This window comes from Taudactylus pleione, unplaced genomic scaffold, assembly GCF_031769625.1.
Source record: "Taudactylus pleione unplaced genomic scaffold, aTauple2 ptg000021l, whole genome shotgun sequence".
In the NCBI taxonomy this organism is placed as follows: domain Eukaryota; kingdom Metazoa; phylum Chordata; class Amphibia; order Anura; family Myobatrachidae; genus Taudactylus; species Taudactylus pleione.
The window spans coordinates 19,565,692-19,581,415 of record NW_028284423.1 but is presented as its reverse complement, the minus strand read 5'-3'; the positions used below and the strand labels follow the sequence as shown (position 1 = coordinate 19,581,415).

The window sequence follows — 15,724 nt, the reverse complement described above, 5'->3', positions numbered from 1 at the left end:
GAATATATTTTGTTCGCATTATTAGCTGTATGATTATTTTATTAAAATCACTGGAAGACTATATGGAACATAAAAAAATCATTGTATTTTCATTCCTCAGATAGCAGGAGCAGTCATTGCTCTAAGAAGGTACTCTACATCAGTAACTTGAAAAAAAAATTAAATTGTTAAAAATCATGAATTTAAATGTCTTTTCCAAATGAGAAACCCAAAATAAAAAATATCAAATTTAAAGTTTATAAATTTAGCAAAGTGTCACAAATTTAATATATTAGAAATATGAACACTTATTTATTCATAAAACATATTAATTAGAGATGTGCCATTCGGTTCTCCAGATATCTAAAGCCACCAGATTTTCATGAATCTGGAGTCGTGTGTTTTGATCTTTTCATGGTACGGAATTCGGATTTTAAACCAAAATTTGGGTTTTGGATTGCATAAAATACATGATTTTACCTGTTTATAAAACCATTTTTTTTTTCAATTTAAAAAAAACAAAAACAGATCCACAACCAAAACACTTGAGGGTGGTTTTGCAAAACCAAAACATGAAGATGAATCCAGAACCAAAACACGGGGGTCAGCTCACATCTCTAATATTAATATACTAACAATCATCCAATTATTGTTAAATATATAACATATTACTATGTAATCATTCACTCAATATAGATAAAAATAACAAAAAATAAACTGAACCACTCTTGATACAATAAAAATGTAATTCATATTTATATCATTCATATCCCTGTCAAAATCATGGCTTGTTTGTAACACCATAAATGTTTAATAAAATATACCAATAAAATAACATTTAAAAATAAATGAAACACACAACAAGCAGCAACTCCTGGTTATGTGTAAAAACGGAATCAATAACCCTAGAAAAGTCATTTGGGAGAAACAAACCTCTGTAAAAATGGCCTTTATTCCAAATGAATTGTGGTGGAGGGATGTAACATCATTCCTCCACAAGAAAGTCACTCAACTAAAACCTGATTGATAGTCGTGGAAAATGCCGCCTCAGGCATTTATTACAAATTAAGCAGTGAAAAGAGAGGAAAACTGGACTAGCAGAGAAGTTGCCCATAACAACCAATGGAGGCTGTATAAATTCAAAAAGCCCATGCAACCAAAGTCAAACCAAAATCTTTGACTATAATTTCACAATTGGTGGGATAGATTGTGCAAATCAATATCTGATGAACTGTCCAATGAATGGTAAAAGGGGTAAGAAACTTTGCATAACATTTTCTACCCACTTATTTGACTTTGCAGAGCTATTATTCTAGACTAAATAAAATAAAGGTGACAAAACCCATATACAATTTAGAATGGAACTGAGGTCCTGATTCAGAGCCGGACGCTCTGACAGAGCGCTCGCTCTGAATCAGGGCGTCTTTTTTTTTTATATACAGCGGCCTCCTGGCTGCTTGCATTGCTGTGGGTTGCCACCCACAGCTAATGCGATCGGCCAGGATGATGGTTGCGATGGTCAAGATCATTGCGACCATCGGGCTTGCGATGAGACCCTTGTGGTAGGGTCTCGTGGCAGCAAGCCCCAGAGAGCCTTCGGCTCAAACAGAGCCGAAAGCTCTCCCACTGACATCACTTGTGATGTCAGTGGGGCCGCCCCCAGATGGTACGCGTTCTCATGGGAATGCCTCCGTCTGGCCAGCCACCCCCCCACCACACCTCACTCAACATCGACAGCACGCCCCCTTTGGTGCGAGATCCGGAGCGACGGATTGCCCGTCGCTATCCGGGTCTCGCGCATGCGCACAATGGAGCCGGCTCCGTCGTGCGCATGCGCTGTGGGCCACCATCGACCTGGTTGCGAGCACTCTTCGCTTGTGACCGGGTCTGAATCAGGCCCTGAGTGAGTTGCTCTTTGAAAATAAACACACATTAGAGACCTCAACGTCAATTAGGGGTCGGCCAGGAACCAACCCAAACACCTTATAGCTAAATGAGAGGCACTTCCCAGAAAACACTGCTCTAATAGAGAAGAGAGAAAATACAGCAGGAATATGTGCCATTTGCAGCTTAAGAGGGGATGAAGAAAATTCACAAAGAAGCAAAGTATTTCTGCAATAGAGCATGTGATGTTGAACTTTGCGCTGCACAGTTTCACATTTTTATTACTAAAATTGTGTAAAATAAACTTAATACAGATTTTGTTTATATAATTCCTAAAAAATATTACAATGTCCAATAAAGTTTTGTTAAAAATATTAGCCAGTTAAATTTTTTATAAAAATGTGAGAATTTTTTTTTTTCTCGTACAATTTTTAGTGAAGAAATAAAACAAATTTAAACTATAAATATTTCCCAGAATGAAGTGAGTTAGTATACTTTATTTTTCATGAAGTTACAAAGAATGCTATGGTATAGCTAGCTCTTTTACCTTTCAGGATATTTAATAATGTACTGTAGATATATTATACCTTTAGTTAAAATCCAATATGTCATTAGAAGGACATCATTAGAAACGTTTGCCTTCACATAGTAAATGCCAAAGGCAGCCTGTGGCTTTACAATGGGCAAGCAACATTGACATGCTATTCACTTTGTACTTTATTTTCACCAGCAAAATAGCAAATCGTATGTAAGAAAAATTAAAAGTTAAATATTCATGTAATGCAGCCTTATAACAAGTGTTTAATAGGTTACTGAAAAACATTTTCACTTTTTAAACATAGTTGCAAACTTAAAAAACTACTTTTTTATGTTTACTAAAAGAGAAAATATAATTTTTCTTTGGCAGGTACAGTTTAAGCGATGAAGTGGCCCTGTGTGGTCTTTTTGCAAGCCCACCCCCTCACCGACACACATGATAAGTACACTTTAGCATTGTGTTGGCGCCATTTTCCCTGTGATTTCTCATGCACAGATATCCAGAAATTTGGGGCCTGATTCAGGTTGGTTCGCAAGGATGCTTTCGCACACAACCGGTTCACTGCGAAAATATGCAAATTAATGGCAACTGCAGTAAAGTACCAAAATGCCCATCAGTGTATAAAGCCTGCCCACTTCCCATGACATGCATCTGCAAGTCAGTGAAAACATCAGTACCATCGAAACCACCCGCACAGTTGTGGTTGACCTGACCCTACCGCCGAAACTGCTAAACTTCCTATTGCCATCTAGACTTCTGCCAGCGTATGCTATCACGGGGGCTTAATTATGTACGCCCCTGTAATGGTGTTTAAATGCCCAGGCACGCCTGCATTTCTCTGACAACCCCCCGTCCCCACCCTCAAACAGCCACTTCCTGTCAATCACTGTGTGAAGACTCTGCATACTCACTGCGATCTCTTCCCGATCGCTGTGGCCGGTTTGGAAAACATGCACTGCATCTTATACGCATGCGCAGAATGCTAACATCGGCTGGCTGCGTGCGAATGCAACCTTGCGAACCAACCTGAATCAGGCCCATGGTGCAGGCACCATTTTCATTGTATTTTCTGCACCCATCGGCGGAGAGGTAAGTATAGTCTATTTATGCATCCATTATAGATACCTATTATATATTCGGTTTATAAAATCAAATAGTCTATACTTACGGTTCTAATTGGACTTTAAATTAATTTCTATGAAAACCAAGAAATTGAAGTTAGGATTTTGTGGAATGAACATGTTACATTATTAGTTGTACAGTATGTTGGTCTGCATGCACTGCAATGTGTGTCAAATGCAGAGCTGCACATGTTATTTTCCATGCAATGCCATGCTCCCTAGATGAAAACATTTAACATCTGCACAAGCATATTTTCATCTACATCTGGTGCAGTTCATTGGTTAGTAGGCAACCAAGTCACAAGTCCTGGATGTAGTGCAGTCACTTGATCATGTTACGCTTTCTCTCTGTGGGAAATGTATCAAGCCCTGGAGATAAAGTGCAGAAGTTTATTTAAAATGACAGTTAGAAGCTGATTGGTTGCTTTTGGCAACTTCTCCATTTTATCTCTCTCCAGGGCTTGATACATTTTCATCGCTCTCTCCCTCTAGGGGGCTTTAAACAATGTGCTATTGAATAATGAAGAAGCTGAGTGCCTTTTACTCAGTGAAACGCGTTAAGTTTGGGACACTTTACCGGACTCCATTTACCAATATCTTGGATCACATTGTTGCAGTTGCTCTGTTACCAGTTGGATTATGCAATCAGCCCAATACCATCGGCAAGTCATCTTGCTTAAGGACTGTAGGGTTCACCATTCCATCCCCTGTGGTAACTTTACCTGCTATTATTGGAGCATGAGTTGTTTCGAAATACCTTTATATTGATTGTGCATGGTCAGTTTACTCAGTATACCTGTATTTAATGGGACATTATTAAGAGTCTGGAGTTTTTATTCTAATACCCATATGAACTTTTATTTCAAGTGACCAACTGTCTTTTATATATTACTTTAATTTTAAGCCATCCAATAACTGATCTATTTCTATTGGTGGTTTAGTGCTGTCTCTACTGTTTATATTTGGAGACTGACCACCTCTCTGACAGCTGGTTTTGAGGTATCATATTTTTTATATTCATACTGCTATTGTTTAGTGCCTACTGCGCTAAATGGCAACTGCACTGGAGATCATAGTGGGTTTACAGAGCTTCGCACCAGTTGTCCTGTGACTGTTCTTGCTTCTGATTGTGCTCTTTTGGCTGTGAACTCTACTTGTGACCCAGCCACACACACTCTCTCCACTCTCTCCATACACTCTCACCCCCTACATTTACTGCCTACACCCCAGCAGCACCCATACACACACACACACACACACACACACCATCCCCACTGCAATTACAGCCAACACCCTAGCAGCATCTAGGCAAACACTCTCTCACCCTGAATTCACTGCAACATTACAGTTGCACCTATACACTCTCTCCCCACCAACCTGCATTCACTACTAACACCTTAGCAGCACCCAGACACAGACTCTTCTCTGCATTCACTGCCAGCACTAAAACAGCACCTAGGCACATTCTCTCTCCACTTGCATTCACTGCCAACACTACAGCAGCTGCACACAGACACACACACTTCCCCCAGATAACTACCAACACCCCAGCACACAAGCACTACCTGTTGCTGATCCTGCTATTTGCTGCTCCCACAGCAACAGCGGAGGTAGCAGGTCTTACTCTACCCTACCCCTTTTATGTACTTGGTGTGGTTTCCTTGCTGGAAAACTGTCATTACAGACCAGACTCCAGGTACGGGGTCTTGGCACTTGCCCCCAGGGCTTATTAAATTTCCTCCAATGTTAAAAAGCAGTGCTTTTCACTACAGTCCTGCACAATGAAAGAGATAGGGGGGGTGTATTTATGGCAGTGGTTCTGAAAACTTTCTTGAATCATGGCGACCTAGAGTATCAGCATTTGTTTCATGGCACCATTCGGCCATAAGTTTCTTATTGAGAAGTTCAGCAAAAATGAAATCAAGTAAATACTTTGGGAATCACAGATTTATGGTGATTAATGGAGAGAGAGAGAATTAATACATATATATATATAAATTTATATATATTTATATATACATATATATGAATGAATAGTTTAGCAGGAGTACATGGGCAGCACTCTGGACAACTAAAATGGGTTCTACTGCATTTTTAGATAAAAGTCCAGTAGTCAGAATATTTGAAAAAACAAAAGAAGAAGAAGCAGAGGGCCTGATTCAGACACGCTCGCGAGCGCTGAGCGCTCGCAAGCGGGTCAATGTTGCCCAAGTGCACATGCGCACGACGGAGGCGGCTCCGTCATGCGCATGCGCGAGACCCGAATAACGACGGCCAAGCCATCGTTATGGGTCTTGCACCAAAGGGGGCGTGCTGTTGATGGTGATTGACAGCACGCCCCCTTTGGTGGGCGTGCCGGGGGCGTGGCTGCCCAGACGGAGGCGTTCCCATGGGAACGCCTACCGTCTGGGGCCGGCCCCACTAACATCACTAGTGATGTCAGTGGGAGTGCTTTTGGCTCTGATAGAGCCAAAAGCACTCCAGGGCTTGCGGCAGACGAGACCTTACCTTAGGGTCTCGTCGCAAGCCTGATTGTTGCGATCATCTTGACCATCACGACCATCATTTTGGCAGCTCGCTATAGCTGTGGGTGGCCACCCACAGCTATACGAGCGGCCAGGAGGCCGCTCCAAAAAGTAAGAGGGACGGCCCTGATTCAGAGTGAGCACTCTGCAGTGGTGTAACTAGGGTATCTGGAGCAACCCCCCGATGTGCGCGCGGCGAAGGCGCGCGCTGCAAAAAAATGGGCGTGGTCACTTAAAAATGGGGTGTGTCAACATGACACACCCCTTTATTTTCAAACTGAACATTCCTATCCATATGCACCTTAACCCCAGTAGTACCCCTTATACCAGGGGTCTTCAAACTTGGCCCTCCAGCTGCTGTGGAACTACACATCCCAGCAAGCCCTGCCACCTTTTTGATATAACAGCATGCTAAAACTATGTGCAGTGCATGCTGGGATGTGTAGTTCCACAGCATCTGGAGGGCCAAGTTTGAAGACCCCTGCCTTATACAGTACCCCCAGTCCCTCTCATGCAGGCCCATAGTAGTACCCCTTATACAGTATCCCCAGTAGTGGTCCCTCTTATACAGCCCCCAATCAGTTCCCCTTACTCAGTACCCCCAGTAGTGGCCCCCCCAAATGCAGTGCCCCACGTAGTGTTCCCCCTTATGCAGTGCCCCCAGTAGCAGTCCCCACAATGCAGTGCGCCCAGTAGCGGTATCCCCTTATGCAGTGCCCTTTATATGGTGCCCCCAGTAGTAGTCCCCCCCAATGCAGTGCCCTTTTATATAGTGCCCCAGCAGTAGTCCCCCCCATGCAGTTTTCCCAGTATTGGTCCCCTTATGCAGGCACCCTGTAGTGATCCCCCATATCTAGTGCCCCCTGTAGTGGTCCCCGCAGTGCCCCTAGCAGTAAGCCCCTTATATAGTGCCCCCAGCAGTAGTCCCCCCCCCTCCCATGCAGTGCCCCCAGTAGTGGTCCCCCTGATGCAGGCTCCCAGTAGTGACCCCCCCTATCCAGTGGTCCCTGTAGTGGCCCTTCCTGTTATTGCCCCCAGTAGTGGTCCCCCGAGTGCAGTGCCTCTAGTAATAGGCCCCTTTTAGAATGCCCCCAGTGATAGTTCCCCCCCCTAAGTAGTAGTCCCCAGTAGAGTAGCCCCCCCCAGTATAGGTCCTCCCAATGGTGCCCCCAGTAGTAGCCACACCTCCCCCAGTAGAGGTCCCCCCAGTAGTAGTAGCCACTCCCCTCCCCCGTTGTGCAGATAGGTTCTAAAAAAATATATATATATATAAAAATATACTTACCTGATTCCACGCTGCTCCTGTCCGCGATGCTGCTCCTGCCCGCCAGTCCGCCCGGGCTGGCGCGCTCAGCATTATGGGACAGACGTCATGACGTCAGTCCCATTACCCACTGCAGGAGCCGGACGGAAGTCCGGCTCTTGCAGTGGGTGCTGCAGCAGTCAATGAGAGTCTATCTGATTCTCATTGGCTGCTGTTTAACACACGCATCGCCGCCAGCGCTGGCGGCGATGCGTGTGTTATGCACAGCCTGAGCCCGCCTCCTAGCGCTATTGGGCAAGCGCTCAGGGGGAGGAAACAGGCTCAGGCGTGCAGCACAGGACCAGCGCTGGAAGCCTAGCGCTGACCGCACTAATTGTGGTCGGCGCTACACCGGCTAACTAGGGCAGGTGGGCCGGTACCGTGGCCGGCGGTGCCCCCCCCGCGTCGCTGGTCCAACGGCGCCCAGGGCACGAACCCCGCTCGCCCTGCCCTAGTTACGCCTCTGGCGCTCTGTCAGAGCGTCCGGCTCTGAATCAGGGCCAGAGTCCAGAGCAGAAATCAGTGGGAGCTCTGAATTTCTTCAGTAGAATATTATTTGAGTTAGTGTTAAGATGATTACACGGCAGCATCCTCTGAATATGGCTTACCACCCAGGAGGAAACTTGTGGACATCCAAACTGTTTTGTATTTTGTAATAAAAAAATATCTGTTGAACTGCCCTTCACATGTTATTGTCCTCCACTGTATATACATAATTGATAAGATACACCCTAAGCTGGTTGGCCACGATAAGGCTCATGAGAGGAGATTTATCAAAGCTTAGAGGTAAAGTACCAACAAACAGCTTCAACTGTCATTTTACAGGCTCTGTTTCAAAAAATGACAGCTAGTTGATACTTTATTTTTCTCCAACATATAACTCTCCAAAATTTGATAAATGTCCTCCTTAGTATAGTAAACTATGGCCCTGATTCAGAGCTGAACGCTCTGAGCAGAACGCTCGCTCTGAATCAGGGCCGTCCTATTTAAATGTGGAGCGGCCCACAGCTTATGCGAGCGTCCATGATGATGGTCGCGATGGTCAAGACCATCGTGACCATCGGGCTTGCGACGAGACCCTTGCGGTAGGGTCTCGTTGCTGCAAGCCCAGGAGTGATTTTGCCTCTATCAGAGCCAAAATCACTCCCACTGACATCACTAGTGATGTCAGTGGGGCCGGACTAAGATGGTAGGCGTTCCCATGGGAACGCCTCCGTCTGGCAGCCACGCCCCCGGAACGCTCACCAAAGGGGGCGTGCTGTCACTCACCATCGACAGCACTCCCCCTTTGGTGCGAGACCCCGAGCGACGTATTTCTCGTCGCTCGCCGGGTCTTGCGCATGCGCACGACGGAGCTCCCTCTGTCGTGCGCATGCGCATTCATCCACCATCGACCCGCTGGCGAGCGACCTTCTCTCGCGAGCGGGTCTGAATGACCCCCTATGTTTGTTGAATTTTTACATAGAAAAAATTATAAAGATCCATAGACTAAGTCATTATATGGTCATGGAACTTAAAGGTAACTTAATACATTCTTATAATTAACAGTAGGAGTACATTACCCAATTTATTATTATTATTATTATTATTATTATTATTATTAATAATAATAATAATAATAATAAGAAGAAGAAGAATTGCTTACTACATGCAAACAATTTGGATAGCACAATATTATCTTGATGCCGTAAAGGGCCCTTTTTATGAGAGAGGCTGAACTTATCACAATGTTTGGGTTATACAGTATAATGAAGTATATTTGCTAAAACTGGTGCCATGAACAGTATCCCTTATTTTTGCGGTAACATTTGTATTCTGATGTATCATGGCAGCAATACTACCTAGTGTATTTATTGTATGCTGTTTGTTTGTTGCTTTGTTTCTTTGTATGCAAAATATTAATAAAATATTTGATTCAAATAAAACAAAATTAACTTTATTGTATTGAAATTTTAAAAGCATGATAAGGTAAGCTGTGCAGGAAAGAATTTTCAGGCAGGTGCAGAGAAGCTGGGGGACTGCTGTATTAGAAAACATAAAATATCTGGTACTAATACTATGTTCTCTTATTGCAGTCTGACACTGACGTTATCCTGCCCTATGGATCTGAAGAATTTTCCTATGGATGTGCAGACTTGTATAATGCAACTGGAAAGCTGTAAGTGAGAAAGAAAATAATGATTACATCAAAGGATTATTACATCTAAAATGCTATATATTTAAATAACAATTTTTGTGAAAGTATCCAGAATCAGTGTAAAGATGATGTTCCTAATAATTTATAGATTTGCAAACTTTTATTCAAAAACCTATAGAAATATTCTGGTAGAATCAGTGGTGAGGATGGCAAAAATAAAATAAAATAGGTATAATAATAAATAATTTTGTCCTATTATAAAAAGTTCATTTTTCATATGCTTGGCTGAAGGCCCATTTTACAGGAATTTGTAATTTTTGAAAACCACAGTTTTGCATTATGATCAAAATATGAATCCTTATTTTTTCAATTATGTAAACATATTCATTATGTACTACATGTATAAAATACTAAAACATCACACCATACAAATCAATTTTCACTATTTACCTTGGAAAAAAAAAAAATCAGATCCTCATCATAGATAATGTACCATGAATATGCAAGCAGGAACAGTTAAAATAACCATGACAAATTATCTTATATCTAAAGTGTTCATCGAGGATATTATAATGAGAGTTTGTAAGCACCTTATATAACCAAGGATATAAATATATTTTATGCCTATCAATAATCTCTCACCCTCCAAAAATAGGTTGAAACGATGTTTTGATGAGCTGTTGCTAACCCCAGCATCCTTGACCCCACACTGGATACTAATTGTTAATCTGGAAAAATCTCACCAACTTGTTACATGTTTTATGTGCCGTGCGCTCCACAATTTCTACATGGTTTTGAGTGCTGCATGTTCAAGTTTTCCCATATCTTACCTTGAGTTTCCTGCAGGTTTCCACAATGCGTTTAACCACAATTTCCAAAAACCATACAGAAAAGGAATGCTGTCACAATGCTATTAAATGCTAATACCTGTAGTCAGGGCCAAAACTATGGGAGACAATGGAGGCACCTGCCACCGGGCTCCAACTCTGAAGGGGCACCTCCTCCATTGTCCACAACATATTCACCCCACTTAGGGCTGTAATTATGTACCCGGAGTGTACCGTCATACATGGCACCCCTTCCCGGTGCCTGAGAAGCCACTAGTGGAGAGCTTCATGTCAGACCATCAGCTGCTGCCTTCGTCTATCTATAGCCTGACTGCATGTGAATTGCTTCATTACAGTTTCAGCGGCTGTGACGGGTGGGCACCAAATTATAACTTGCCTCCGGGCGTCTGGGATGAACTTACGCCACTGTCTGTCGTAGTGGGTGTGGTGAGTGGTGGTGACACAACCACAATAGTTTCTAGTGTTATACCTGTTTATTTGCATACTACTAGTATTAGAAACACTAATAAACACTGTAGTATTATTATTATTATTATTATTATTATTATTATTGCCAGTGGGAATGAGGTCTAAAAGAGTTTTAAAATTGACTAAAAAAATGGACTATAATGTATTAGCTTATCCATATTGGGGCAGAGGCAGAGTTTTTTGGATGAACAGTATTTTGTGTTCACACTGAGCTAGTTCTGAAGCAGAGCATACACAAGTATCACATGCAACTCAGGGCTTGATTCAGAGGTGAATACAATGCCGATGTTCCTGCAGTTGCTCGATGTTCTTTGTACTGCACAAACGTCTGAGCCGCACTGTGCATGTGTCCGGATGGGTCAGCGACGGCAGTCATAGATAGTATTTGGATGCAGTGATTGACAGTCAGTGTGTGTTTATGGGAGGAAACAGGGGTGGCTAGTCAAATGCAGGTGTGTTTTGGGCATTTTGTAAGCGTATCCGAGCCAGCAATTGTATCTTTGTACATAGCTTCACTGGCCCTGGCAACTTTTGACAGACATTTGGAGCAGCTATAGGGTTGCATCTTTCATAATGATGGGTGTAGTAGGTATTACCACCGGCCGAATGGCCGGCGGTTCAAATCCCAACAGCGGAAGCCCGGCAGGGGTGAAGATCCTGATGGCTAATTAAGGTAAGTACCACTAACCTAATTCCCTACCCTAACCCTCCCTTAGGGGTGCCTAGACCTAATCCCCCTTCCCCGCAGCCTAAACCTTAGTCTCCCGGGGTGCCTAACCCTAACCTCCCCCCAGGAGTGCCTAAACCTAACCCCCCTTCCCCTAGCCTCAACCTAACCCTCCCGGGGGGGGTGCCTAACCCTAAGTTCCCTTGGGAGCCCTAAAACCTAACCCACCCCCCCGTGGCTGTCCACGCCCGGAGCCCGGCTTACCTTTGTTCGGTATGCCGGGCGTCAGGCTCCCGGCGTAGCTCTAATGACAGGCGTCGGGATTTCAACACCTGTCAGTACCTTGTCAGGATTAGACAGTCGGGAAGCCGGTGGTCGGCATTTAGACCTGACTACATTCCATAGTGATGATGGCTATGAAATGAAGCATACAAATGGCGCCATTTCTGCCACAGATATACTTACAAAACTGCATATGAGTTAATATACACATGTAATTCCCTGCACTCAGTGTGGGAGCATTTATGATCAGCTAGTATTTAGCTCAGCATTGGCCCCATTATCTTGCTGTCTTTACTAAATGTCTACTGTAGTTTTTGCTTTCTCCAGTGTGTTTTCTGAAAGCCTTAACAAAAGTCATGCTTACAAGTTACGTAATAACTAAAAAGCTAGGTGTAAACATGTTCTTATACATATTCTTATACATGTTCTTATTTTATATTCGCAGTTAGCATAATTTAGCAACAACAGTTTTTGGAGCTGTATAATGTTGGTAAATACAGTACCTATAGCACTGATGTACTGGTTGCAAATAATGCCTACTTTACATTTACATTTTCTCTCTGACTTCTTCAGTGTTTCTTTTTGAATTGTCCATATGTTGATTGTTTTTGCAAGATTTTGTAGTACTTTAAGACATGTTAGCATCTTTTGCAAGTTAAAACCATGTAAAATGCGACACTTTGGACATGGTTTGCTCTACACATCATTACTACATTTCTAATGCTGGGCATACACTCTACAATTATCTGTCAGATATCTGTCAAATCTGTCTGGTGGGAAGGAAAGTCTGGTCCGTTTTCTAGTGTTTGGGAGCAAATTTCTATTGTCATTTGCTCCCATACATTACCAGGTTTTCATTCCAACCAGCCAGATTGGACAGATATCTGACAGATAATTGCATAGTGTATGCCCAGCATTAGGTGGTTTCTTTTTGTAACATTGCCCTTGTGCACACCACAGAAACAATCTGTTGATTCAGTGCTATTGGATGCCAAAAGCAGAGCATTTCTGCAATGTATTAAAGGTGGCAAAAATGAACAACTACTGGCTGCCTGGCTGATTTATGTAGGGGAGCATAGAGCCATACCAAATAAATACTGTAAATAATGGTATTCAGTGAAAATTGGAAACAATCATGTGGAAACAATTGGCATAAAAGATGTCAAAGTGGACAAAATAAAAAATCAATACATTTGTATTAATATGTTTGACAATATGTGGAAATTCTGCATAATTTCCTGATCATCTTAAATAAACACATTTAATTTGGCTAAACAGATTTTGACATAGCAGTTGTTTCTTGTCAGATTAATGACTTTGAGTTTGGGATGTTTCTTCTGGCAACAGTTGACATGCTTCAAATGATAATCAGTATTACCCACAGCTGTTTTTCAATTGAGTACACACCGTATTATTGAGTATCAAAGTATTTTGTATGGAGTCACAGATTCCAAGGAAATATCCAAGGAGCTGTTTTGCAGAAGCTATACTGTTACAAGAGCCTTTTACAAACTAATCTTTAAAAATGTATTGAAAATATGTAGAAATAACAATTATTTTTTTTAATTAAAAAAATATATTCTTAGCGCTGATAACAGTATTTTAGATTGCTACATGACTGAACTATCATATACAATGTATATACATATATAACATACAGATTGACATAATGTGTCTTCCAGTTGGGTACACGATGAATGATCTAATTTTTGAATGGCAAGACAATGCACCTGTGCAGATAGCAGATGGTCTCACTCTTCCACAGTTTGTTCTAAAAGAAGAGAAGGATTTGCGTTATTGTACCAAGCACTATAATACAGGTAACTACATTCTCTTTATTGGTTGTGATCTGACTTCTTAAAATACACAATGCACTTACATTTTCAACATGGAGTGTACTACAACAATAAAATATTACTTCAGTAAAACATACAGACTGTACTATATAAACATGCATTTTATTAAAGAGTCAGTTCTGGTATGTAATAAGTGTTGTGAACAAAATCAAATGGATTGAGCTTGCCCTTCACTAAACATTATTTCAATGCAATGTTCAAATATATCATAAAGAAAAGCTTCTGTTAATATTTGCCAATTAGTTTAAACAGGTCAATGTGTAATTATTGTTTACTTTTGTAATGCTATGATTTTGAATAGTAATTGTGACCAGATGGCCTTACTTTGCTGGTTAGTACAGATTGTGGGGAAGTTACTCTATTCCTGTCCAGCCTGCTTACTTCAGTACTTCAGGGATGTAGGGATTCCCGTCAGTAACCACCTGTTACTGATTCCTCCCACTGCAGAAAGGGTGGGTAACTCACTGCCACCACCAGGCCCAAACACTGGCACCTGTAAAGGCTTGTTCCACCAGGCTCTTATACTGGCATCTGGATCTGCTTACTTCTGGGTATGTCTAGTGCTCAACAGTTAGACAGCCGAAGAATGGTTAGGTGGTTTCATTAACTGGTGGTTACTAGATAAATAGTATAATTATTGTCAGCAGCTAGCTCTATGAGTACATACACTTGGGGACAAGCAATTTCCAGTAAACACATTTACTTCTATGGGAAAGGGGAGGGTTAAAATGGAAGCCTAAGACTAGCATGTCCAAAGTGACTGACCTACTGGTGTCATTTTTGATCTTTAAAACAGGAAGGTGAAAGCAAAGAAAAAAATATATATTAAAATACAAATTTACAAGAGATTGTTGTAGTTTAGTTGATGATAACATTTTCAAAGACATGGTTTTGAAAAAAAAATCAACATCAGTTGACCGGAGCACAAATAGTGTATTGAACTGACTTTTAGCATAGAACACAATATGATGTATGTTTTATTTTATTAACATTATAGAAATCAACATAATTTTCTGAATTTTTAAAAAATATCATTTTGTTTTCTTTACCAAGGAAAGTTTACGTGCATTGAAGTTCGATTCCATCTGGAGAGACAGATGGGTTACTATTTGATTCAGATGTATATTCCCAGTCTTTTGATTGTTATTTTATCGTGGGTGTCCTTTTGGATCAATATGGATGCAGCTCCAGCCAGAGTCGCCCTAGGTATAACTACTGTACTTACTATGACGACACAGAGTTCTGGTTCCCGAGCCTCACTTCCTAAGGTAAGCATGACAACTTCAGCCACATTCTTCAGATACACAAATTAGAAGCAGTCCTTTTGGGAGCTGAACCAATATTGATTATAAATCAGAGTCTAAATACGCTGGGGGTCTCTTTCATTGCAAATGCGTCTTATTGGCAATGCAATACGAATAAGATGCATAAGCAGTCTATGCTGATTACAATTATGCGGCATGTGTATGTTCTGTGTGCGGCCAAGTCTGTATAATCATCACAAAGGAACATGGTGGGAAAAAACAGCTGTTGACACCGGTGTCTCCATACTGTTCCAAACGTCGTAGAAAAAGGGGCATTACTACAAAGCAGGACTACACATTACTTCAGGATAGCTAACAGTACTCTGCAGAACCTCAGTCTGTTTATTTCTCCAAAACTTGATGCTACCAGCAGCTCCAGATAATGTAAAAAAAAGTGAATTTCCTGTAGGAAATGCACCAATTAAGATATCTGAAGGAAATGTTTTTTACAAATTTTGTGATCAGTTTCACCAATTTGGTCTGTACATGAATTTTTACTATTTCACTCAATTCTAATACAGTATCAAATGTATAATTGAGTGTTCTTAATTTAAGTTTTGTAAGCATAAGATGAGCACAAACAAAAATATATTATTTATCTAAATATTTATTTTATATATCAAGTATTTATTACCCTATTGCAGTAATTGTTTATCGTTTGGAACGGAATATGGGCCTGATTCAGAGCCGGATGCTATTTGCGGTCGTTCGTTCTGAAAAAAGGGGTGGCTATTCAAATGAACCGTTCGCTCTTTGCGGTCTGTTCACGCCTCTATGTCTGAACGAGTTAACAAAACTTTGGAAACTACGCC

At 41.6% G+C, this 15,724-nt stretch overlaps 1 protein-coding gene across 1 annotated transcript in view; it reads left to right on the top strand.

Annotated features, from left to right (window-relative positions):
- GLRA3 (glycine receptor alpha 3) overlaps positions 1–15,724 on the top strand; it is a 226,743-nt gene that overhangs the window by 162,463 nt on the left and 48,556 nt on the right. The window contains exons 5-7 of the mRNA XM_088448214.1: positions 9,426–9,508; positions 13,435–13,572; positions 14,662–14,876. Coding sequence (XP_088304340.1) covers positions 9,426–9,508; positions 13,435–13,572; positions 14,662–14,876 — 436 coding nt within the window. The remainder of the gene's footprint in view (positions 1–9,425; positions 9,509–13,434; positions 13,573–14,661; positions 14,877–15,724) is intronic.